The 24,237-nt window shown below is 38.5% G+C and overlaps 1 protein-coding gene across 4 annotated transcripts in view; it reads right to left on the bottom strand.

Annotated features, from left to right (window-relative positions):
- Window positions 1-24,237, bottom strand: part of trappc9 (trafficking protein particle complex subunit 9) — a 205,402-nt gene that overhangs the window by 66,398 nt on the left and 114,767 nt on the right. For all 4 annotated transcript variants that reach the window (XM_008421343.2, XM_008421344.2, XM_008421345.2 and 1 more), the window contains one exon: window positions 22,916-23,026. In XM_008421343.2, coding sequence (XP_008419565.1) covers window positions 22,916-23,026 — 111 coding nt within the window. The remainder of the gene's footprint in view (window positions 1-22,915; window positions 23,027-24,237) is intronic.

The following is a 24,237-nucleotide window of genomic DNA, read 5'->3' as shown; positions in this document are numbered from 1 at the left end:
GATGGATGGATGGATGGATGGATGGATGGATGGATGGATGGATGGATGGATGGATGGATGGATGGATGGATGGATGGATGGATGGATGGATGGATTATAATATCCTGTCTAATGGACTGGATAACTGGACTTTGGCAATCAAATAGAATAGAATAGAATAGAATAGAATAGAATAGAATAGAATAGAATAGAAATGTCCTTTATTGTCCCACAGTGGGGAAATTCGGGGCGTTTTGTTATCGCTGTGACTTTTGCCACTCAGCCGAACCCCCACAGGACTGACTGTAACCTCAGCAGGGCAGCATGTGAACACCAAGTTCTTCTTCTGCCTCCCATTTCCCCAGATATCCAGCTGCTGAGAGCTTATTGAAAGCAAAACCAATCTATAGGGATTACAACCCGCAGCCTCACAACATAAAGCCATCGTCAGAATCTCTTATTTTGCCACATGCAGTCAGGTGGAAAGATTGGACACTCTGCCTCAGCCTGTGTTTTTCTAGTATATTTGGACACAAATATAGCCAATACCAGCTTTTTACAATACAGAAAAAATGGAGTAATGTACATAAGTAATAGAAACTGAGAAATTTCTATAAAATATAAAAAAAAATTATGCAACTTCTAATGAGGAGTAAATTAGGACACACCCACATTTATTCTGGAATGGCTGAAATTACATTTCACATCAGGTGAACGGTAGATTGTTACATCTGCCATGTTTAAACCAGATGTTTGGTTTAGTGTGCTGCTGACTACTGAACCGAGAGTGAAGTGATTCTTCTCTTTTTGCAGACTGATGTCAGACTGGTTGAAGGCAACAAGCAGCAGCTAATTGAAGTTATGACAGCCAATAGGAGAGACTAGCTCCTAGCCAGAATACCTGTCATTGCTGATAACATAATTATCTGGAAGTGAAACAGTAACTTCTGGTGATTTTCCAGAATTAGATCACTATGGAGCTAAAGTAGAACATTAAAATTTGTGTCAGAGAAAAAAACTTTGAAACTGAAAAATTATTTTGAAACTGACAAAAAGTCCAAAGCTACTTTCCAGATTCAATGTGTTTTTTTCCCCAACTTAAAATCTTTTTTTTCCGTTTCTGTTTTTCTTTTTTATTCAGCTTCAGTTTTTGTTTCCTCTTAAAAAAACTTTATGGTCTCTATTTAGCTCCATAGATTGCCTTCATTTCCACTTTTACACGATTAAAAGAACATGACACTATGTATATTTTCTTTAAAATACTTAATGCAGTGTCTTAACTGTCCTAGCTACATGACAGAAGCTACTTAGCCAGTATATTCTGTGTTTTAATCTGTCAGACGAGTACAAATGGACAGAATCACCCAACATGGAGCTCAGGATGTTCCTTACAGATGTTATGATGACTGATGGGGCCAAAGCTCAAACACCAAGAGGAACTACAGAAACTGTGATTTTTCTTTAAATAAGAAGAAAGAAAGAGTACAGAGTACAGGATACTCTGTATCCTCCATTAAGCTATAAATAACCTGACCAGGCATCTCCACAAAAAGCCAACTATAATAAAGGATTTCCAAAAATGGAACGTTTGGCTGAAGCCAGAGATCCAGAGATTAATGAACTAAATCACAGCTTTTGCAGTGAGGAATTCCCCAAGGACTTATTTGATACACTGGGTTGTTTTTGGTGCGTCTTCACGACACTACATAATCATAAACAACAAATACAACTGTGCTGGCGTTCAAAATAAAGTACTTATTTATTTAGGCTCAATGGTTAACTTTGGTCAACTTGTTTTTAAGTGTATCAAAGTAATAAATCTGACACTGTCAAGTAAGCCTGTTGCAATGAGCAATTAATCATCTGTCCCCATGATAAATTAAAATGAGTTTGATAATTACATTCTGATGACTGATAGTCTTTGAAGGACAAAATTGTTTAGAGATTTCATAATCCATTCGGTTTATGGTTTGGCTGTTATTCATTTTTTTATTGTTTTTGCTGTGTTTTATTTTGGATATTTAAAATGTCCATTTCCTATGTGTTCTTTACAAGATTAAACTATTGTTTTTGTGAGCACAAATTTCTACAATTATTGTATTATCAATATATTACTAAATCAAAAATGACAATGTTAATGTTATTTATTGCAATACTTTTTTTTATCCAGGAAAAGTTTCATTGAGACAGGAGGCCTATGTGTTCTGTCATTATTAGCCAATTATTATTTTACTCAAAAATGGTCTCAGAAACGACAAATATATTATTCTTCACAATAATTTCTGGGGCAATTTGTTATCGTGATACATTCTTTTCACGATACCTTCTTCAGCAAAGGCATCACACCGCTTGATCCCACCTGTCGCATTTATGCTTCTGCAAATCTTAAATGAAATTACACGAGAAGGAATAGAAGGAAAAAAAATCTCTGGATAAATCCAGACACGCGTACATCAAAGTGATGAGGAGGAGGAAAGGCAATGCAATTAGCATTTCACAGCCTTTACAACAAAGCCACTGCACAAATTAAATAACAATTAAGACTTCAAAACATGCAGCAGACAAAAAAAAAGAAAAAAAAAGGGAAAGCTTCTGCTTCTTGCTTTCCCCTCTACTTAATACATCCGCCTTTGAAGATTAGTGGCACAAGGCTTATGTCACTGACTGAAGTCCCGTCTTCAAATGGGCGCTGCGTTTCATTCAGTCATCTTCAAAAGCCCGCATTACACACTGGGCCTAAAAATACCGTGTTGCAACAATGCAAATCAGCCTGTGGATGCAGCGTGGCGAGCCGTAAAGTCGCTCGTCTTCACAGAAGTGATTACTAAAAGGCAGACGATCGCGTTCAAATTTACACTTTAAATGACAGGAGTAGAGAAGGCAGGACCAACAATACAGAGTCACTGTGCTAATATGTGAAACTTTTTTGTTCTCAAGTAATGCTATGTTAAGGTGTTACGGTTTCCACCCAAGTTTCCATTTCTACTTTGACTTTGTTTCTGCAAAGTACACAGCAAAAAGCCCGGTGTTCATTTAACTCTGAAGAGTGTGGACTATATAAACACTAGGAAAAAGTGTTAATATCAACACTGTGGGAGTTAAATCAACACTGGGAATTATGTTGTTAACCCCCACAGAGTTGATATTAACACTTTTTCAGTGTTTATATAGTCCACATTCTTCAGAGTTAAATTAACACTGAGGTTTTTGCTGTGTACAATGTAAAGAAAAAAACTATCATAAATACGACATAACACCTGTCATGAGGATGAAGGGGTCTTTATGAATGTTTATGACTGTCATGAGTGTCATTTGGTAACTTATGACACTTTTAATGCAAAGTTGCTTTGAAAGTTGGATTAAAATGTCATTATTTACCAAATAATGCACAGTTGGCATTTTTAATGCAACTTTTAGATCACCTTTGCATTAAAGGTGTTATTTACCAAATGACACTTCATGACAGCAGATATTCATAAAGACTCCTTCATCTTAACAGGTGTTATGTCATGTTTATGACAGTGTCATGTCAGCCTTATGCACACCCCGTCAAATAAAGTGTTACCCATCTTTTTAAAACCTGAGATAATATGAGTTGCAACAACTTATATTTTCAAGTATTTTTGAACTCAATTAAATTAAGATGATCTCCTTCAGTGCGTTCAACCTGAAAATGTTAATGAGTGAACGAAGAATGCAAGAACTTTAAGGACCATTGAAGATAAAAATATTAAAAAGTTGGCCTAAAAAAAAATTGGGGTAAAAACATAAATGCTAAAAAAATAGCTGCCATTTTATATTGAAATGGAAATAAGTGTTTACAAGTTTACACAATCCAAATATATATGTTTTTTGTGTTCAGTTTTTCATGATCAGATTTATTTTCCTGCCTCTACCTGCCTCAGAGTTCCTGATGACTCACAATGGATCGGCCTCTCAGCGCTGGCAGAGGCAGAGCAGAGGTGGACTGCTGCTGGAAGCCTGATGAGACACACAGCGTTGGGCTCATCCCTGTTCTGTGTGTGATGTTATGTTGGCTTTTGTCAAGAACACTGAAAAAAAAAAAAAAAAAAAACTCCCTCCAAATATTTTGGTCCAGTTTCTAATAGTTCACTATTAGTTAGTTCACTATAAATAAGACAAAACTAACTTAAAAGTAACTTTTCAACAAGATATAGAAGCTTCTTTTAAATCAATAATCATTGATGTGGATGAAAAAGTTTTAGTTTCACCATTTCACTTCTAACAAGATATTTTTTCCATGTTATAAGTGAAATAATCTGCCGGTAGAACTAATAATTTTTCATTAATATTAAGGAATTATTGACTTAAAAGACGATCTTGCTGAAAAGTGACTTGTAAGTTAGTTTGGTCTGATTTCAAGTTTATGAAGATATTTGCATTAGAAGCTGGACCAAAAAAAAAAAAACTTTATACGATTTGGTGTTTTTTGCAGTTTAAGGACATTTAAAAAACAACAACTTTATTTTAGTAAAGCAGAAATAAATGCTGCACTGTATTTTGACCGCAGAACAACCCGTCTTTTATTGATGTACAAACAGCAAAATGTGTTTCTTCTGCTAATTTTAGAGGAAATTTCTACCATTTTCATTCAGTCTATACTTAGAAACAGCAACTAAGTTTCTATGAGCTGTTAAATTGAGTAACTATCCAAACTAAAATGATTTTAGTGAAAATCATTTCTCAAGTAGAAATTTTTCTTATCCAAACACGTTGAAAGGCAACACAATACCATGTGGCCAAAATGTCATCCTGACCGCAGGATGTGACTTCTGACACCGTCAGCGTTTAATTACCACCGTTCTGCACTGAGCTGAGGCAGTAAAGCCACTTTCAGCGGCGGCCTGGGATGAGCGGCTCGCTGCAGAGACGACCCTGTCCTAATTAAATGCTGCGTCGCCTCAGACCAAAAGCACATGATAATCACATTAAAGCATATGGGGTCGCTTTCATCGGATCACCGCAGAGCCATGAGTCGTTAGAAAAACTCATCTGTGCTTCAGAGACACCTCAGAGGAGAGCAGACAGAGAAATCTGATTACAGACGGCGACGTCAGGGACAGGAATCAAAATCAAAATAAATACAAAAAAACGTGAGGATGTTCTTTTTATTTTTTCTGGTTTGCTTCCAGTCTCCAGCTACTGCTGCAGTGTTACACACAGACAAAAGATGTTTGTTCCTCCTTTTTAGGAAAACGATTTGTCGTTTTTATTCATGGCGTGCAAGATTTCTCTCATGAACCCGAACTGCACGCTGCAAATTATTTTCCTCTCAGATCCTGGCAGCGGGGAAGAAACAGCGAGTGGAGATTGTAGCATAAATGTGTGCTGGCGTGTGTGTGTGTGTGTGTGTGTTTTTAAAGGCAGGCTATTTTTAGCTCACGTGCAGGAGCTTAAGGGTGGAGATCTACGGCGCTCTGCACAGAGCCAGGCGAGAGGAGGTGGCTATTTTTAGACTGCGGCTGACTCGCAGCAGTAACCCTTTGTTTGCTGCAGCTCCAGCTGCAGCAGCGGCGAAAACGCTGCCGTCCGTTAATGTTGGCTTTGGTAATGTTGAGCTTCTGTAAGAGTGGAGCCTTTTGGGTGATTATGAAACAACACCAAAAAACAAAAGAAAAAAAGTTCTACATTATTACCAGGGATTGTCATGGTGAGCTATTTTTATCTCACATTTGCTTAAATCTGGAATTTAGCCTCCTGTTTGTCGCAAATTCAGCAGCCAATATCAATAAGAAGAATCGAAAGAGTGAGATTGCAACTAAACAGTGAGGTTTTGCTTTAAATCCATCAGAGCAGGAGAAAATGGATTTCAGTTCTCTTACTTTGAGACCTTAACTAACCCCTCCATAGTGAGGAGACGGGGCTGAGACGCCCCCTAGGGATCGTATTATTTCTAGACAAAACGTGAGAAGAGGAAGGACAAATCCTTCCTACAAGAAGAAGCAGAGAGGAGGAGAAAGTGGAAGATAAGGGAAGTTTAACTGGGGGTGGAGGAGAGGTGTGTGTGTGTGTGTGTGTGTGTGTGTGTGTGTGTGTGTGTGTGTGTGTGTGTGTGCGTGTGCGTGTGTGTGTGTGTGTGAGGGGGTTCAGCAGCAACAGATGTAATGTACACCTCAGCATCCAGCTACAGTTTTTAGCTTTCATTTTGCTTGACAGGCTGAGACGCTTCCAGTTGCTACAATTACATAACATCCCCACAACGCTGAGAGCCGACGATGGGATGTCTTACTGCTGGTTATAACGTGCTTTGCTGGCATGAAAAAAAAAAAAAAGTACTACGAGGGGGTGTGGAGAGGTGGGAGGAGGGGGGAGTCACCATGGCAACAAGCTTTGTTTGAAAATGAGGCGTATGTGTGTCCTTGTGAATATTTGATTCAGCAGAGCCGAACGACTGATTGTCTCGGGTCGACCAGCATGGTGATGGAGACTGTGGATGGTGCTGGGTGGGGGTCATATGTCATATGTAATCCCACCCCTGACAAAAACCTTACATTCCCATATAAGACTCATTTAAGCCCTGAGGAACACAGCTGTGGTGATGACTCAGAGAGGGGCGTGTGTGTGTGTGAGTGTGTGTGGTTTTGGGGGGAAGGAGACAAGAGGGAGCACCACATGGGAATTCAGAGAAAACTGCTGATGATGATTGTAAGGAGAGTGTAGGCATCAATAAATTATTTCCTATAGTGAATTTTATACGCAAGAGAAAAGAAAAGGCAAGTAAAAAAAAAAAAAAAAATCCATTGTAAGAAGAAAATTGGAAGCTAAAGCTCTGCTGATGTTCACCTTTATTGGTTCACTTGTTATTCAGATTTCTATTTATTTTAAGACACAAATATTTATTTAACAGCATCAGAAATGAATCTTCCACCCTGTCAAAAATACATGAGAATATTCCATATTTCCATGCATAAAATGTTGGTTTCTTTAAATAATAACCAGTATAAGTACTTTGTATATTTGAGTAAAAGCCTTACAAAAGTGAGCTACTATGATTGTGACTGCAAAATAATTGAAATAATACATAATCTGTTTTCTTTTACCTGTTACATCAAACTGGAATTATTATGATTGGAATTCAACCGATAATTCCTCAGCTGACATGCTAAGGATTGTACAGTACATGGAAAGAGTTCCAGTTACATGAGTTGTGATTTTTGACACTGATCTGTGAATCAAAGTCCCAAGACTACAAAGAGCATAAAGCTAATCGACCCAGCGAGAGGAAGAGAGGAGAGGCAGGCTGTCACAGCCTGACTTCAGCACAAGAAATGTCATTTTCCAGAAGATTTGATCTGACTGACATATGAAAGTCATTCTGTGTCCAAAAGTCTCCACTTAGAATGGAAAGACATGTTAGGTTAAAATGACTGATTTCAATATTCTGCACTGTTAAAATAAGCTGTAACATTACTAACTAACACTTTTTTGAAAAGTTGTGGATTTTATTTGAGCCACCATAATCTTAGGTTCTTCAGTGGTGGTAAAACTCTCTTGGTGTGTGGTTTACAGTCTTATTGGAGGTTTGTGAAGGTGCCTTAAGCCCAAAATTAGTAAAAACAACATTGCTGGGCCTCCATTCGAGTCACTGAATAATACCTGGCTCAGAGTCAAGAGCCAGATGGAGAATGACCGTTCAAAAAGGGGCGTGGTCTGTGAATCTTAGCCAATTACTCAGTCTGATTAATTCAGAGATATAATCAGGGTGGGACAGTCATCAGAAGCTGGGCGTGTCTTCCCTAATAAACCAGCTAAATAGATTTTCCTACAGATTCTGATCAGAGTAAGACGACGAAACAATACTAAATAATGAGCCACTAAACATCACAATCACCTGGAATGCTTCGAGGATTTCTCTACAATATGATTCGTGAGTCAGGTTCTGACATTCCTGGGTGTCAGCTTTCCAGGATGGAGACTTGTCAAGAAGCATCAGCAGCTTCTGTGTCTTCTGTTCTATTTAAACAATGGAGTAGGCAGTATAGTCAGTAAAAGTAAAGATTTCCTTTTTCCAAAGCCTGTATTTTATGCGGTAACTCTTTATTTGAAGGGGGGTGAATAAGACTGTCATGACACTGTCATAAACATGACATAACACCTCTCATGAACATGAATAAGCCTTCATGAATATTTATGACATAAAGTGTCATTCGGTAAATTATGACACTTTTAATACAAAGCTGACATTATTCAAAATGTCTTTGTTATGGCAACTTGACATTAACCAAGAAATCATTACTGTTTAAACTTTATCTTTAATAACATAAAGTTACCTTATTTTTAAAGTGCAATCAATAATACTTTTAGAACAAATTTATATCAGTAACGATTTCAGTCTTATTCACCCCCCACTTCAAATAAAGTGTTACCTTTTATTTCTCCATGCTTTGATCTTGAAAACACTGAAACCAAATTTCTGACTCCTATAAAATGAACTAGAGCTTTCAGCATTCCATTATAGCATTTTAATAATGTTCTACGTTTTTGTTTTAAATATTTGACCAAGTACAGTAATCCTGTCCATGTCATTCAGTGGACTGTGCCTTTCTTGAAACCATATATACCTGCTCACCTCAAGCCCAGTCTCTGCGGTCAGATTTGTGCAGGTATTTGTTTTTGGAAATGAAGATAAAAAGTGTAGTCCTGTACCGTTCCCTCACTATTGTAAGAAACCACATGCTTGTTCCTCTATCAAGTCTTCCTGGGTCCACCGGCCTGCAAACTCTCCATTTGCAGGCCGGTGGACAAACTTCATCGGGTTTTTTTTAGTTCAAAGTCAGAAGGATCAGTTATGCGAGTCATTGTCGTTGTGAATAATGTTTCTAGTTTCCATGTGAAATGTTTGCACTGGCAGCACAAGAGAGGAGGAGGGAGAGTTCGCCGCGGTTCTGGAGGAGCTCCTGTGTTGTTGTAGGGTGGCCTTTTTAATGAGTGCGACAGCCTGTAGTAGAGCTGCTTTCCTGAGTCGTGCTGTGCCAAAAAAAATAAATAAATAAATAAAAAAATACAAGCGCACCTGGCTGCAGTTGTTTCTGCTCACTGGGAAATGTCCTGATGGATAGATAGAGACCATCAGGAGCGGCCGCCTAATGAGTCCCTTTGCGCATAAAGTCACCCTTGGAAAAAAGGCTGAACTCTGGCATTTCAGATAACTACACAGAGAAAGTCAGAGACTGAAACCTCCTTATTTCTGTAAGTTCAGTTGTTACACAGCTGATGACTGCTCCATGATGGAGAAATGATATGATGGCCGTTTAAAAGGAAAATACTGCAAAGACGACATCAGCTGCAATAAATCCACATTTTTCTCACTCCTCTCAAGAAGATTGGACATTAATTTGTCAATGAGACATGCTGAATGTTACAGTGGCAGGCAATATGTAAAAATATGTTTATATAAGGCGGCGTGTGTTTTTAATGACTTATTGAGTGAACAAACTTATTCATATGTGATTTTAATTGTGCTTCTTGTTTAAACGGAAACTCCGCAAAGTCATATTTATTCGACAGTATGGGAATATTGTCAAAGTTTTGATTTGTAATGGAAACACAACAAATGTCATGTCTGAAGGGTCGCCTTCCACCTTCCAATATATTATTTTCCCATCTAGAAATATGATTTATTTTTTTTTATCAAAAAGTGACTGTTGCTGTTAGTACTGTTCTTAAAAACAACTGTGTCTTATAACTGTCAGTTTATTAAAGTCATGATGCCACTTGTCCCCTCATTTATCTCTGGAACATCTGTTCCGCATGAGCAGCTGCTTCCCAGCAGCTTCAATTTGTTCGTTGGCAGGTTACACAAAGAGGCTGAAGGAAAATGTGATCAAACTTTGTCTTTTTATGCAAACCGAGTTTTTAAGCTTCTTTAATCTGCTGAAATAGCAAAGATTACCACAAATAAGACTTTAAATCACAAGGGAAGCACAACCAGCTGTTCCGCCTGTTAAATCAGTCACTTTAAGTGTGAAGACAGACAACAACATGAAGAATGACCGCTTTTTTATGTTTATCAGTTAGCATCATTAACCAGTCAAGGAAAAAAGTATTGTTGAGAACAAAATAACCAACAATAGTTAGAGAAGTCAGACTTTATGAACAATTTTCCTTTTTTATATAGTTGTTTCTCTTAAAATGGGCATAAAAGAAAACTTTCAAGCAGATCAAATCACAGCGATACACAAATAACAGATCAAGGATAAGTCATTATTTTTCAAAGCCTAAAATTTATGAAACGTGCACAAACTCATTGATTTTTTGAAGCAGGTATATTAATTTCAAAAAATATTTTTGACATGAAGAAAAGCCTTGGAGTTATGTAACTAAAACAGAGAAACAAATGGTTTACAATAACAGTTTAACTACTGTGTTGCTGTAGACAGAGAAACCCTTACAAGTACAACAAGGACTTATTATGTTTTAGAAAAGCGAGATTTTCAGCCTCGTCCACTCAATAGCTGCGTTTCCATTACAAATGTGCACAAAACTTTGACAATTTTCCACTAATGTGGAAAAAACACAATTTCGCAACTGCAGTGTTTCTATTGCACAAGAAAGACGACTAAATTCACACGTGAATAAATTTGTTCACATGATGTCATTAAAAAACAGGCAATGCCATCATCCTCCTACCACTTCCTGTCGTCTTCTTTGTTTTTTCTGTCAGTGGTAGCATCCGGTTGTTGATCATGTGACTAGTGTGTTGTGAAGAAAGTGTTTCCGTTGCAGTTTTGTGAAATATACACATTTGGACACGGCTGAAAAAACACCTTATCCAAAGTACATGTGCAGCATTATCACTCATTTGGCTTCAGGTTCAGTTGCCTTTTCTTTGTTGTTTTTTTTCTTTCCTTTTTTCTCTAATTTGGTCTTGAAAATAAATATATCTATAAGCTACAAGTAAGGGAAAAGTTGTACAAATAACATTTAAGATATGACATTTAAGATAGTAAAAATACTTCAATGACAAAACATATTACATTTAATCTAATATTTTGCAGGGTATTGCTGCAAGAGGGGGAAACCCCCCCCCAAAAAAACAGGCAAGCATTGTCTACTGTGTCCTGCTCTGTTCAAAGGAAAGATGGAAGAAAGCAGCTCGGACACTGTGGTCGTGTCGCAGTGGTCTTTAGGAACACTGTCGCTCTCCTGAACATCAAAGTGGTCATTTGCGCTGTCAGGTGCCATTAAAGGCCATCATGAGGAGGATAAGGACCTTGTAAAAATAGGAGGAGATGAAAGAGGAGCTCCTTCACTCACTCACCTGCAAGCTGCTTTTACAGCAACACTACAAAAACTCAACAAACTAAACTTACTTCTGGAGGACAACCAGTGAGAGACGGAGGTATTCACCAAATGCTCCAAATCATGTAAATGCAGAGGCAGATTAAAACAGCTTTCTGGGTTGAGCGGACTAAAGAGAAATATTTTACCCTTCTCCACACATGAAAGCTTTTCATTTTACATTCTGTTGGTGTAGCGCAAGAAAAAAAAAAAAAAACTCAGCAAAGACAATTAAAAAATATTTGTCGCAGGCAGAAAAAGCGAATGACTGACAGAGTCATTTCTGCATCTGTCAGATTGAAACGTTGGTTTCACTAGTCCTGGATGAAGACTTCAAAAAAATAACATCTCACACTTGACATATCATTCATCACAGAAGAAGAAGAAGAAAATAGGAAATGACAGGACGGCTTGATGTCGACAGGGGGGCGTTTAAAGAGACAGTAGCGTTAGTTCGGGTGCGCTCCGAGATTTGAGTGCAGTCGGAACCAGGGGTGCCGGCGCTGAGTGGGCATCAGAGTCGGTGGCACTGCATTCTGCTGTAACTGGACTGTGGATGCCGATACTGGATGTGTGGGCTGGATAATAGAAACCGTCGCAAACAGAACTTTGAGGAAGTTTCCATGTTCCTCGAAAGTTTAACAGTTTGTCACATTACAGACGCAGGTATCAGAGTCGGTGTGTTTTATTGGTGTTTTTATGTTGGAACTAACACAAAGCAATGCAGTTGTTTCAAAGCTGCAGTATGTAACTTTTAAAGTGTTTTTTTTATTGTTGTTTGATTTTTTTAGGGGCGACTGTGGCTGTGTGTGTGTAGAGTAGTCGTCTTGCGATCGGAAGGTTGTAGGTTCGATTACAGCTTCCTCCTGCCACGTCGATGTGCCCCTGGGCAAGGCACTTAACCCCAAATTGCCTACCGATCTGCGTATCGGTGTATAAATGTGTGAGTGTTTGTGAGTGCGAATGGGTGAATGTGACTCTTGTGCAGGAGTGGGCAATCCTGGTCCTCGAGGGCCGATGTCCTGCAACTCTTAGATGTCTCCCTGGTAGAACACACCTGGATCCAACAGCTGAATCACCTCCTACGTGCAGTCAGGTTCTCCAGAGTCCTGCTAACGACCTCATTATTTGACTCAGGTGTGTTGAAGTTGAGACACATCTAAAGGTTGCAGGAGACCGACCCTCGAGGCCTGGAGTTGCCCACCCCTGCTCTAGTGTGAAGCGCTGTGAGTGGTCAAAATGACTGGAAAGGCGCTATATACTGTAAGTTCAGTCCATTTGCCATTTCCTTTTTTTTTCTCAGCCATTTTAATTTCGCTCAAATTCTGGTTTTGACATCTCGGTCCCAAAACTCCACTGAGAGTTTCAAACTTTAACAGACTTCATCTGCCTCACCAACTCTGCACCTCGGACTACAGTGAAAATCAAACAGGACATGGACTAAAATAATTTCTCAGCCACTTGAGGGGGAGGAAAAGAAAATTTCTCAGTGCTTTGGCACAAAATGTGCCCACAGAGCTCTTCTATCTCCATCACACACACAGAGTAACAAAGGTTAACACTGAAGGCAATGTGGGGCTCAGCAATCCAAATGATATTTGGTTGAGGATCACTCTACCACTGAGCTAAAGAACAAAATGTCATGGAGTTTTACAGCAAAAAAAAAAAACAAAACTGGACATTTTGCAAAAAAATTACAAACCGACTCAGTTGTTTTTCAAAGCAGAAAAGTCATTTTAAAACACACTTTTGACACAAAAAGCCTCTATAAAGTAAAATGCATCATCATACTATGGATAATGACAGAATATTTAACAATATGCAACTTAAAAATGACAGCTATCTGGGAAACTGAGCCCTGTCTAACAGGAATATGTAATATTATGTGGTCAGTTTTTGGTACCAAAGAAAATAAATAGTGAATTATCTTAATTTCCTGTGCTAGAAGTGTGGGCGAGGAAAACAGTTTAAGGTGGAAACACCTTCTGCCCCAGAGTTATGAAGTATTTGGAAAAAATTCAAAACTAAAAGAGAAGGACACAATGGATATGTGACGACTAAAAAAGATGGGTATAAGCTGTAAGGCCTTTACAGGCCTTACAGCTTATACATACAGTACCTGAGAATACATTTTCTCAGGTACTGTATGTATCGTCATCGTCATTCTTCAATCTTGACTGCATTCAGAGCCATCTTGACCTGTTTCTTTTGCCTTTTTGTTGTCCTTTTCAAACATGTCTTGACTTCTAACATTAACATGATTATTATAATCCTGAGGTTCAGACCAGAACCCAACTAAGAGAAAACAAGGGAATGATATATGATCCCAACATATACAAACATGCAAAAATGGTTCTTCTTTTCCACCTTCCTCGTGTGCTTGTGAAGGAGAAAACACTAATTGAAAGTGAAGATTAGATTCAATCTGGCATTTGAGACAATGTTTTACTAGCGACGTGGTTCTTGGAATCTGATTTTATGTATTTTTTCTTATTTAACCTTCACCTTACCAGGAATCCCTTTGCTTATGATAAAATCAGTTTTCTATCGAGACCTGGCCAAGAAGAACATCAGTAATGTATACAAAACAAAATGTAGTACTGCAAGTACCGACTTAATTTTGGGGACTTTGCTTTGCTTTAGCAAAGGTCACAAGAGCAGAGCATGAAGTTCACAGGCAGCGATGTGCTAAAACGCAAAGCACTTCAAGATATTGTATCTAGATAACAGAGATGAATTGGAGTTGTGTTATAACTGGACTAACTAACCTGTTCTCTAAGCTCCTGGATTGGATAGGAACATGATTGTTGTGACCTAAATTAATTGGACCTGTTGGTTTTAATGTAAAATGTTCTCTGGTCACTTTTTGTTGTGTTTTAGCTTAAATACATGACCTAAATTAAGCCAAATATCTCTTAAAAATGATTTTTAAAAGCAGAAAAACGACCTGTCCAGCTGACAACAAAACGTATGACTAGATCAGTTTTCATAAATGATGTTACTTACTTTTGATCACAAATCTAAAAGAACCAGGACAGAGGTGCATAACATATGCTGCGCTCATATTTACTTCAGCTTTCGATGGTACTTGAGTAAAGTAGTTCAATGTGTTTCACAGGGGGAACAGTGGGTGGTAAATGGAAACCCAGCGGGAGACCTTAGAATCAAAATCTGTTCTGAAACCCCACTGGAAAAAGTGTTAAAAGAAATTTAAAAACAGTATAACTGTGATTGTCTTTGGCAGACATCTACTAACTACCTGGTTTGGTTCATTTTGTAATAAATACTGAGAAGAAAATCTAAATTTACATACTGAAGAAGGTTAGATGGAGAATTCCCAACACTTTAACATCCAATCAATGAGAAGTGAATCCAGGATGGTAAAATCCAATAATTCATAATATCAGAAAATCATTTATCATCAGAGATAGTGAAAGGAGTTTAAGACGTAGAATTGAGTCACACTGAAGCCACAAAATAAAGACTTGAGATTACCTGTTCTTAGCTGGAGCTTTAAAAACATCACCAATGTCTCACCAACTCAACACTGTATTAAATGAATCCATCGGGAAAACAAATCCTGATGGATTTGCCTCGATGCACCTAGAAAGTGTATTTCATGATATTATGCAACCAGTTTGATGGATACATTTATATAATATTCACTCCATGTATTTTATGCACATACTTTGTAATACCACCTGTTACTTCCCTCTGTTATGTGTTTATTATAAGTGCATTTTTCATGTTGGTAATCTATAGGACCAATATTTACAAAAAAAAAGACTGCAGGTTGATATTTTAAAATAAAAAAAAAGCACGTTATAGTTAATAATAACTTTAAAAATTAATGTTAATGATGTCTGTATTAATAATTCATATTTTAAAAACAATTAAAAGCATAATTGTAATGATGCTACCCCACACCTCCTCGGAATACAGCTAGGTCTTTAAAAAGTGTTTGGATTAATTAACCACATAGAACAGCACTAACGTGTCAACAATTTTTTTATTTTTTTAACATAAAACAGTTCCAAGCAGAACCTATGTTTCCCGTGTTTCTGGTAGGCTTGTAAGCCTGACGCACAGGTGACATCCGCAACAACGAAGATGGACAACAAACTGCTTCTCTTTGCCCACTGGCGATTCGTTTTTGCTTCAAAAACAATCTGATTGGACGCTGGAATGACAATTGTGTTCAAGTTATGCTACATTATTAGCACAACTAGCTTAGCCTATCAGTGAAGTTATTCAAGCCTAAAATTACAGGGCTAACCATGATGTCTCCAACGCTAACGTAAGCGTCCACAATCCATATTTCTAAAGAAGCTCCATGAACCACCAGGGCTTCCTGAAACAATGGAAAGCAGGACGAATAGAATAACAGTTTACTCCAATCTGATGGTTGAATAAACTAAATAAAAACTATAAATATCTTTATTGTTGAGCTATGTTTTAAGTCAATAATTTAGCATCAGAAAGTTCTTTTGTTCCTTATTTTGTCGATATATGGTGCGAATAATTAAATACAGACCCTGCAATGAATTCCATCACTGAGTATATCAAATAATTTTGTGATCAGAACAATTCTTGGAAAAATTAATACAGCAGACAATCATTTTTGGATGGATCATACCAAATTCAAATTCAAATCCAAAACTACTTTATTGATCACAAAGGGAAACTAAATAAATCAAATAACTCGTTGGATGCAGGCAATTTGTCCATCAGTATTACGTCTTCCCTATTTTCTGTCGGTTACATTTTCAGGGCATCATAATTTGGCACTTGCAGCTTATGGGAATTTATATGTACCGACAAGCTTTTAAATTACTTGCAGCAAAATTACAGGTTGGTAGGCGATGCCTAATAAACTCATAACTGCTGCGCAGAATGAAATAAAGAACAGTTCTGAATACAATCTGTTCAAGAGACTTATTAACTGGACCCGTTTTAGACGATTACTGTAATAAATCGCTGGCAAGCTTGTTGATCTCAGCAACTAATTTCTGTTCAGAAAAAGGTTATTTTAGGAGAGCTGAGTGATGAGCTGCTTGGCTCCGTCTGAAAAGATGCCTTTCCACCCCCTAATTCCCCTCAAATAATACCCGCCCGCCCCTGTGGAGAAACGCCTGTGAGTCACCACCGGTGCACCTCCGCTCGTGGCCAACGATCCATCGCAGAGACAGTGCTGACTGGAATCATAATTTGCCATTTCCAGTGCGATGATAAGCTGAGCGAGAGGGAAGGGTAGGAGGGATTACAGAAACAATAAAAGACTGAGATGATGCAGGCATGTCCCTGGCAAATGAAATAGGAGGGGCTAGTAGCTGATTAACTACTAATAATTCAAAGATTAGAATATTTCCAGACAAGCATCCATCCGCATTGTTGCCCTCCCAGAAAAGCTCCAATAAGAGTGAAAAACAAGCTAATGAAGTTGTTTTACAGGAAGCTAACACTTCTTAACGAGGAGCGGCAAAATGCTGTTGGAGCTTTTACAACCTGGCATCAGAGTCGAATGGAACCACAATGACGTTCACAGGATCATATTCATTTTGTCGATCACTTGCGTTCCTAAATTCAAGTGTTTTGTGAGTCTGTCTCTTTAAAGGCCCGATTTACTGAGAGACAAACTTTGACCATGTCAGATTGTTTAAGTCAGGTGGAATTTAAGGGAGCCGTTTCTGAACTCAGTCTTCTGCAGCATAACATCTAAGACAGGAACTTAGAAGACACAAACATCTAAGTAGTGTCATCTACTGAGAGATGAGAATATCATCTCTCAGTAGATGAGAGCGTCCTGTCCAGAGGAGGTGGTGGGGTTTTCCTTTGTCACAATAACACAAAACCCAGAAACGTCATTATCTATTTTTACCCGTCATTTGTTAAATGGACAGTATTATGTATTTTCCAGCCACATAGTGCCATTTTATAGCAAAATAAAATAACTGTCACCTTCAGTTGTTGTAAAAAAAACGCCATATATATCAAATAGGACTTAAACAAAATTACTTTTAAATTTAACGCCTTGGAATTGGGCCTTTGTCTTTTTAAAAACTCCTGCTCTTTCTGAAACTCTGTCTTCAGGAAGTCATCACAACATGGCTCCTCTTTTAACCCTTTAACAACGTTTTTACCAGCATTGCTCTGAGCAGTAGCTCCTATAATGAGCTCAGCAGATGCTCAGTTCCACCAGGTGTTTGCTAATTTCTGCTGGCTAGTCTGAAGGAGCTGAGTGGAGAAGTTGAGAAAGGGGTGATGTGTGAGGCAGAAGTTCTTAGGAGGAGCTAGGTCCAAACTGGCGTTTGGCAAAACTGAATGGTTGCCATGGAGATCAAAGGATTTCTCACCCAAGCATGAAGGCAAAACTTCAGGTATGTTGTTGATGAGGGAATAACTTAATACCATAATGTAAAGTTCAAAAAAGTTGATTTTATATAACACTGCCCCTTTAAAATTAAAATAATCACATTTTAATAGCAGATAATCCACAACGCCTCATCACACATCAAGCATATCACACATCAAGCATATGTAACTTTTTCTCTGCAGTGACAAAATCTACAATGAAATTAAACACTTAAATTATAAAAATGGACGTAAACTGTGAAACCGTTTGTGTGTAATGAAAATGTCTCAGGGTTCATACTGAGGCTGAATCCAAACTCTGGAGTCTGAAATGAGGGAACTTCTCTCAAACTGAAGCGATTAGAAGTCAGCAAGACTCTCTGAGTGAGAGAGGATTTGCTCCAAAGACTGCTGTCCATTATCAAACAGTCCATAACTCTTCAACGCGCTGTCAGCTCCAGAGAGCGAGACGCATGTAGTACAGAGTTCAGGTCAGAGATGATACTCAAATGGGAAATTTTTTATTATTATTGATGGATTTGGTTACCTAAGCGATGTATTCTGTGTGTAAAGTTGAAAATGTCTGTGCGGTCTGCAGCAAGTAGTCAAATCTGTGAAATGCAGTCTGTCAAAATGACTGATGGTCTTCAGCTTTTCCTATTACAGTTAAACCCCCCCCAAAAACAGCCAAAGATGAAAATATTCGGTTAACGTGACCACTGGCTGCTCTGCTCGCATTCCAGCCTGGAGCGCCTTTCTCCAGCCAACCTGTAGCTGACAGCCCTCCCCACCATGCTGGAGGTTTGGAAATGCTTTTCAGGTTTCGTGCACAAAACCACCACTGGATAGGGAAAGCTTGCTGCTTTGCCAAAAACCACCTCAAGCTAGCGCAAGAAACGTTTTTGCAAAATCGAATCCGCTTTTTCAAATTTTGCCATTTTAATCAGCGATTTCTAATGTGATGCTTCAAAATTTACATACAAAACCTTGATGGAAACAAGTTGTCATGTAGACAAATGTTTTTATGTTTATGTATGTATTTTAAAATTTGTGGCTGTAATGTGACAAAATGTCATTAATTTAGTAAGGCAATGTAGCTATGATTCTATCTCCACTAGGGATGTATGATAGTATCGGCCGTTATTAACCGTATAGTTTAATATCGGACATCGCCCATTCTGTCAAAGTTATTCACCGATATAAAAGGCAAACCAGTGACAGTGATGCCTACAGCAAAGCACAATGTCAAATTTGCACTGTTTGAGTGTTGTCATTGTCTTAGAGAACAGATGTCATGAATAAATTTGATGTTAAACTTAATGCAATTTGAAAGTGTTACATAATTTTCAGCCTCCTTTTTAGCATAGCATTAGCATTTGGTAGCAGGCTATACTGACAAAAATAATGCAGTATTTTAACTCCACAGTAGACAAAGTCATATTGTTTCAGTAAGTAGGAAAACAATATCGGTATTGGTATCGGTTATCAGCCAAATTAGTTTCTGGACATTGACCAAAAATCCACTATTGTGCATCCCTAATCTCCACACAATTTATATTTAAAAAAATGAAATAAACTGAATCAAAACCAATGGATAATATTTAATGAAGGTTTTCAAAAACAAAGGGACTTCAAACTGTATAAAATAGCTTGACATAAATGATACTGAGTGAAAAAGGGTAGGTGGTGCTGTTCTGTTTCTGGTAAAGTTGAAAAATGTATTGTTATCAAATAAATTTTTATATCAAAAAGCGAGATTTTAGAGAGAACTGCCAGAAAAGAAAAAAAAACAAAAAAAAAAAACAACACACTTGAATTCAGTCTTTACTGGAAAAAAGCGGCATGACAGTTAAAGGTCTGCAATAAGGAGGTTCTTGAACCAATATTAACTCTGCCTGACAGCCGGAAGACATTCTATTACATCTTCAATCAATCGTCACTAAAACATAACACTTAGGATGTACCGACCAGTTCTGAGAAAGAGACCAACTACTTCTGGAATGAAGGTATTGAAAGTGAAGAGGGCGGAATAGATGGACAACATGAGGGCAGTCCACAAGTGTAACCAGTCTAAATGGATTCCAGGAATGTTCTCAGAAATACTGGCAGTCAAAAAGCAATCATCTGTGTGGAAGTTTAATTTGGGAAGTAACAAGACTTTTCAGCCAAGTAATGACGAGCGGAAAAAGTCAAACCGCAGACTTTGAAGTAACTATCCCAAGTTTTCTAAACTCTAGAGTAGCGGTTCTCAACGTGGGCGGTACCACCTCCCGGGGGGCGTTCAGAGGACAGAAGGGGGCGCTGGTGGCAATTTTTGCAAAATGGGGGTGCTGGGATTCCTTTGGGGGGGGGGCGTTTGGTTGAAGTTAAACTTTACATCTCATATGCACAACATTACCAGTTTAGACTTTGAGCAACTTGCTAAAACTGTATTGTGTAACATTAAATCATGCTTGGCTGCAACTGTATCGATGGCAGCTCTTCTTCTCTTCAGTGTTTGTTAGCTTTTGACGCAGCTCCGCGGTCCTCATACTGTGGTAGCTTCACCGCATCAGTTCAGCATTACACCAGCTGATGATGCTGCTGTGATTCACTTTGTCTGGTATTTTTGTACGTTTTGGCAGTTCTGTGATCATGTTAAGCAGCAACTTATATTAAAAAATGTTTTATTTCCGTTTGAAGGCTGCCCGCTTCCACAGAAGGACAACAGAAAATCGCTCTTATAAACATGTAATTACTAAAATCACAAAACCCTCACTTTGTATCCCTCTGAAAAATGAACCCATTTAAATAAATAAATCCCTCCATGGGTGTTACCTCGGTAGAGCGTTCATTTTATAGCGTTAACACCGGCGTTGTAAGTGGTCCGGTATGAAACGCAGCAGGTGATGAGTGAAGATTACTGATAGTGAACTTCAATAAATAATAAGTGATGCCCCTCCTGAAAGCTCTGGTTTGCACAATAATTGCCATGTGGGTGAAGTTTTATGGATGATACTCTGATGTCCCATTCTCCTGAAGGCAGCACAGAGCWGCACCACCAGAAACTCACAGAAACACTGAAGAGAAGAAGAGTTATGATTAATGTAGTTACAGTTCTATCCATGTTTTAATGTTGCAGAGCTCAGTCGTTTTGCAAATAGTTCAAAGTTTAAACTGGCATGTTGTACATCTTTTATCTGGTCATTTTGTGGAATATCTACCAACTAGAAAATGGCACAGAACAAGAATATTTTTTCCACTGATTGGCTGCTGTTAGGCCTACCAATTTTAACTTGAATGATCATTGCATTCCCATGACTTTTTTGTTCTCTGGGAAATTATTTTTGATAATAAATACAGAAACAAGCATAAAAATCAAAACATCTACAATAGTGATAGTAATATTAATAATAAAATAGCAGTCAGTGTGCAAAGTAGCCTACAAATTCTTTGGTGGGGGCCAGTGAGGGACCTGGATAAAGGATAGGGGGGGTGCTGGCCCAAAAAAGGTTGAGAAACACTGCTCTAGAGGGACTGTGGGCCTACAAATGTTACTTTTTGTTGCCTTGCAATCAAACAGGTGTACCTAATAAAGTGGCTGGTCCAGGGAGTTGCTAGTTTTAAGGAGAAAATGCTGCGGTCCCATTTTAAACTTTTAAATGTCATTGTGTTTTCCAGCAAACAACCCGATCGAAGTCATTTAACATTTGATATCTGAGCAGCTGCAGTTTGATATTTAGAAGCTGCAGCTGGACAACTAACTCTGAGCTAATGTTTGTGTTTCTTCATCCCTACATATCCTATCGGTCTCTCAGGTCAGCAGATCAGCTGCTCCTGGAGGTACCGAGATCCAGAAGGAAGCTCAGAGGGGACAGGGCTTCCTCTGTCATGGGTCCTAAGTTATGGAGCGACTTGCCTTTGCAGGTCAGAGGCCCCTTCACTGTCCACTTTTAAAGCTCGTATTAAAACCCATCTATTTTACTTGGCTTTCAACTCCAGCGGGATCTAGTTTTAAATTGTATGTTTGTTTGTTTATAAACTGTAAGTGTCTGTATTCATTTATTTATTTATTTGTATTGTTATGTTGCGTTTTAATGTACAGCACTTTGCATCAGCTGTACATGGTTGTTTTAAAGTGCTTTATAAATAAAGTTGGTATGGTGTTAATGGACAGAGCTGAGAGTTGATCAGTGCTTTGATTTTATCATGACTGACTTATCGAATATGGAAGCAATGCAGGTACTTTCAGATTCATGTTGTCTACTGCATCCGCATTGAAATCACATTATTTATGGAGCACATCACCGAACTTTGAACTCTGTCGGACTGGATTCTACAGTTGGTTGATATGGCTTCAAAATAACATTTCTGAATTTTTAATACCAGATTCGATTTCAAGTGACTTGTTTTCCCCTCCCATTCTTTTCTTAAAGAGGATATATCATGCAAAATCCACTTTTGCATCCCTTAAATAGATTCCGTTGTTTACTTTCTGGTGTAGAAAAGTTTCATTTAGTCCCTCCTGGTGATGCGTACATCCATCCATCCATTTTCTTACAACCTTGTCCCTTAGTGGGGTCGGGAGGGGTGCTGGTGCCCATCTCTAGCTAATGTTCCGGGCGAGAGGCGGGGTGGTGATGCGTACATATCTTTACAATCTTTTTGACTTACATTTTCCAATCCATTCAGTTTCTCTATTTCTATTGAACAATTATCCTACTTGGTATGAAAACATTCTGTTTGATTTTCAAAACATTAAATCTTTGTAAACAGCAAATTTGACTTATTGACAACAATTTATCACCAATGACAACCCCCATTTTGGTTTGTGCTCTTATAACTTTAAAGATATTAATACATGTTTCCAGAAGCCTTCAGAAGTCATCAAAGGGTTAACCAGTCAACAATTACAACATCAAATAAACTTGGTGCCAGTTGTGCAACTAAACATTTAGCACAGTTAATTGACAACATGTTTCCTTTGATTTCGTAAATGTGGACTGGCTGGTTGACCTTTGATGACCTCAGGAAACAATTATTAATATGTTTAAGATCATCATCTTAATGAAATAGTGGCCCAATTAATTTTTGCCAAAAAAACTATGACTTAAGCCATTATTTTAGGAAAGTGACAAAATGTTAGCGGCACAAAGGAAAATTTTTACTGCACAAATGTAGCACAATTGATTGAAGTTCTATTTTGTTTTGATTTTGCAGATGTGCACTGGCTGGTTGACCTTTGATGACCTCTGGAAACATTTAGTAATATGTTTGCAGGTTTCCACATAAACTTGTAGCTCACCTCTGACACTCGCTGGGATGCAGCACCAGGTCCTCGCTGTTCTTGGCGCTGACTGTGAGCTCGTGTTCCGTCGGGTTGAAGATGTCGAGCAGAAGGTGGCACTGCCGGGTGCTGTGGGCACAGACAGGAACACTTCAGCCAAAAAAGCCGATACGATGCATCGAATTCAACACAACTTTTACATGACTCCCCTGCGCCCCCCCAGCCAACAAAAAAAACATGACTGGCCTGTCCTTGGACTGTGTTTATGCGTCTGGTTCTAATTACTTTGCTAAAAATAAACAGCAGCATGGCACACAGCGGGTCGGTGAGATCAAGAGAAGATGGAGTGTAAAGTACTCTCAGTGCTTGTCAGAACATCAAAGGTGGTCATGCTTTCATTAAATCTGAAGACCTATGTGGAGCAGGTCATCTGTGCATCATCCCGTGCCTGCTTTTCTCATGTAGATCACAAGAGGAGCAATTTGTGATTCAGATCAACATGTTGAGTGTTCAAAGAGTTAATTTTAGCCCCCAAAGTAGGTGGATGAAAGGCCTGCGTGTCTGGAAACAGAACCAGGTAACAAAATTAAGTGCTGCTTCACAGGAATAATGTCTGGAGCAGGAAAGGGCTACGGTTAGGGTTTTATGAAGAACGATAAAAAGTATTTCATGATCTGGGCTGGGATTTCTTATGAAACTTTTTGAACATACACTAAATTCATAAACCCAGATAAAGAGTGAATAATGTGCAGCATGGCAAGATTTTCATTGTTGCAAAAACAGCAGCTTGTGCTACAACAGTTCTTCACATTAGACAAGAGACGCCTCAGAAATGTTGGAACTTAGGAGAGAAAACTGAAGTCATCTTGAGATAAAGTTCTATCAACTTCATTTAGAAAAGTCATGAACATTAGGGCGACAAACTAAAAACGTAACCAACACCAGAATGTTTTGATGATGACCAACATAATTTTTTGCTCGTATTGGGAGTTTGGGCGTTTAAAACACAAATGAAAATGAAAGTTGTTTTTGTCCTCTTTTTGGCTGTGTGTAGGTAGACTATGCTCATGTTCCTTTAAGACACTGTGTTGCGCATTCAGGCCGTAACAAGAAGTAAAAGAGACGGTTTAGGAGGTTGAAAAAATTTTAATAGTTGAAGCGTCGGCAGGTCGAAGAGGAACAGCTCATTCTGAAAAATCCATCCATCCATTTTCTGCCGTTTATCCGGTGTCGGGTCACGGGGGCAGCAGCTTCAGAAGGGAGGCCCAGACTTCCCTCTCCCCAGTCACTTCTTCCAGCTCCTCCAGGGGAACCCGAAGGCGTTCCCAGGCCAGCCGAGA

This window comes from Poecilia reticulata, linkage group LG11 (genome assembly GCF_000633615.1).
Source record: "Poecilia reticulata strain Guanapo linkage group LG11, Guppy_female_1.0+MT, whole genome shotgun sequence".
NCBI classification, from domain to species: domain Eukaryota; kingdom Metazoa; phylum Chordata; class Actinopteri; order Cyprinodontiformes; family Poeciliidae; genus Poecilia; species Poecilia reticulata.
This window is presented reverse-complemented; position numbering and strand designations above follow the sequence as displayed.